Raw genomic sequence first — 1,888 nt, 5'->3', positions numbered from 1 at the left:
AAGCAAACTTTTTCTAGGGCTTTTTTAAAGTAGGTATTTTTCTTACTACTTCCTAACTCACTTTCTTCGAACAAGTAGGATAAGAACCTTTGGAGTTGGGACTTCTGAGTTTACATTCCTCCTTTCTCATCCATGGACTACAGGATATGAAGCAAGAGATTTAATCCATCTAATCTGGACAATAATTCCATAACCAGCTGTAGTATTCCTATTTATAGATTAAAATATTATACACAGGCAACTTATGAACTTTCAAGTGGAAATAAAAAAATGAGTGTTTCTTTTAACCTTCTCAGAATCCCAGCAGTTTAATAGACTCTGTTCTAAGCTAACAGACAACATTTTTCCAAATGCCCCAGCCCTATTTATTTTAAAAATACACTGAAATACATTAGTACATGACTTAAAAAGACAAATACAAAATGGTGTTTCTACATTACCCAATTATTTTTTGTCTGTTTGCTTCTTTTTTTTTTTTTAATTTTTATTTCTAAGAGTACAGGCTGATAACAATGAAATACAGATAATCTGTTAAAAAATAGCCATTGCTTACCAAGTATTTTCACTTAAGAAAACTTTGCTCTGTCTAACATTTTCTTCAAGGCATCTTTCACGTCTTTATTTCTTAAGCTATAGATCAAGGGGTTCAACATTGGAAACACCACAGTATAGAACACTGACACCACTTTATCCCGTTCCAAGGCATAGCTAGTGCTTGGCCGGGAGTAAATGAAGAGAATGGAGCCATAGTACAAGGTGACTGCTGTCAGGTGAGAGCCACAAGTGGAGAAGGCCTTGAAACGTCCTTGGGCAGAGTGGATCTTCAAGATGGCGGCGATGATGAAGAGGTAGGAGGCAAGAATGAGCACGGTGGGAGTAATGACATTGGTGGCAAGTATGAAGGATAGCATAGCCTGGTAACTGTCATTCACATTACACGCCAACTTCACAAGTGGGGGAAGATCACAGAAGAAATCATCAATGATATTGTTGCCACAGAAGTTCAGGGTAAATGTTTCACTGGTGATGATCGTTGAATTAACAAAGCCACCAAAGTATGAAGCTGCAACAAGACTGGTACATAACCTTGGAGACATAGCTTGGGAATAAAGCAGGGGATTGGAGATGGCCACATAGCGGTCATAAGCCATGGCAGCTAACAGGTAGCACTCACTATATGCCAGTCCAGCAGAGAAGAAGAACTGAGCCAGGCAACCAGCGAAGGAGATGCTTTTGTCCTCAGAGATGCAGGTCACTAGTATCTTTGGGGTGTAGACAGAGGAATACCAGAGATCCAGGAATGACAGATTCCCAATGAAGAAATACATGGGTGTGTGGATCCGTGAATCACCACAGATCAGAGAAATCACGGTGATATTCCCTAAAAGACTGATGACATAAATGATGAGGAAGATAAAAAAGAACCCTCTCTGTAACCTCGAGTCGACTATGAACCCTAAAAGTATGAACTCCTTCACTTTGGTGAAATTTTTATCTTCCATTGCTTTTGGGCTTCAATGGTCCTTTCTGTGAAAGAATTAATGGGTCATGAATTAAGATATCAGCGTACCCCTCCTCATAATTTGCCATTTTAATTAATGAAAACCAACTGAAGCACATATATTGTTCCTTGTGAGATGTGTTCCTACTGACCTGAGTGGTACTCCTTTTTGCATAGCTTGGAAACCAGTTCTATGATATGGTCTTTTTTTTTAATATATTTTATTGTACTTCAGGTGAAGGCTTACAGAACAAATAGTTTCTCATGAAACAGTAGTACACATGTTGTTTTATGACATTGGTTAACAACCCCACAACATATTAACCCTCTAAATTCTCAACTTTTTTTTTTTTTGGTGAAAATACACACAGCCAAAGATACACCGTT

At 38.2% G+C, this 1,888-nt stretch overlaps 1 protein-coding gene across 1 annotated transcript; it reads right to left on the bottom strand.

Moving 5' to 3' along the window:
* Window positions 1-566: 566 nt before the first annotated feature.
* LOC101358897 (olfactory receptor 1013-like) lies at window positions 567-1,505 on the bottom strand. Its single transcript, XM_004389240.2, has one exon. The coding sequence runs from the start codon at window positions 1,500-1,502 to the stop codon at window positions 567-569; it is 936 nt and encodes a 311-aa protein (XP_004389297.1). The 5' UTR covers window positions 1,503-1,505.
* Window positions 1,506-1,888: the final 383 nt, after the last annotated feature.

This window comes from Trichechus manatus, unplaced genomic scaffold (assembly GCF_000243295.1).
Source record: "Trichechus manatus latirostris isolate Lorelei unplaced genomic scaffold, TriManLat1.0 scaffold00236, whole genome shotgun sequence".
Lineage (NCBI taxonomy): Eukaryota > Metazoa > Chordata > Mammalia > Sirenia > Trichechidae > Trichechus > Trichechus manatus.
This window is presented reverse-complemented; position numbering and strand designations above follow the sequence as displayed.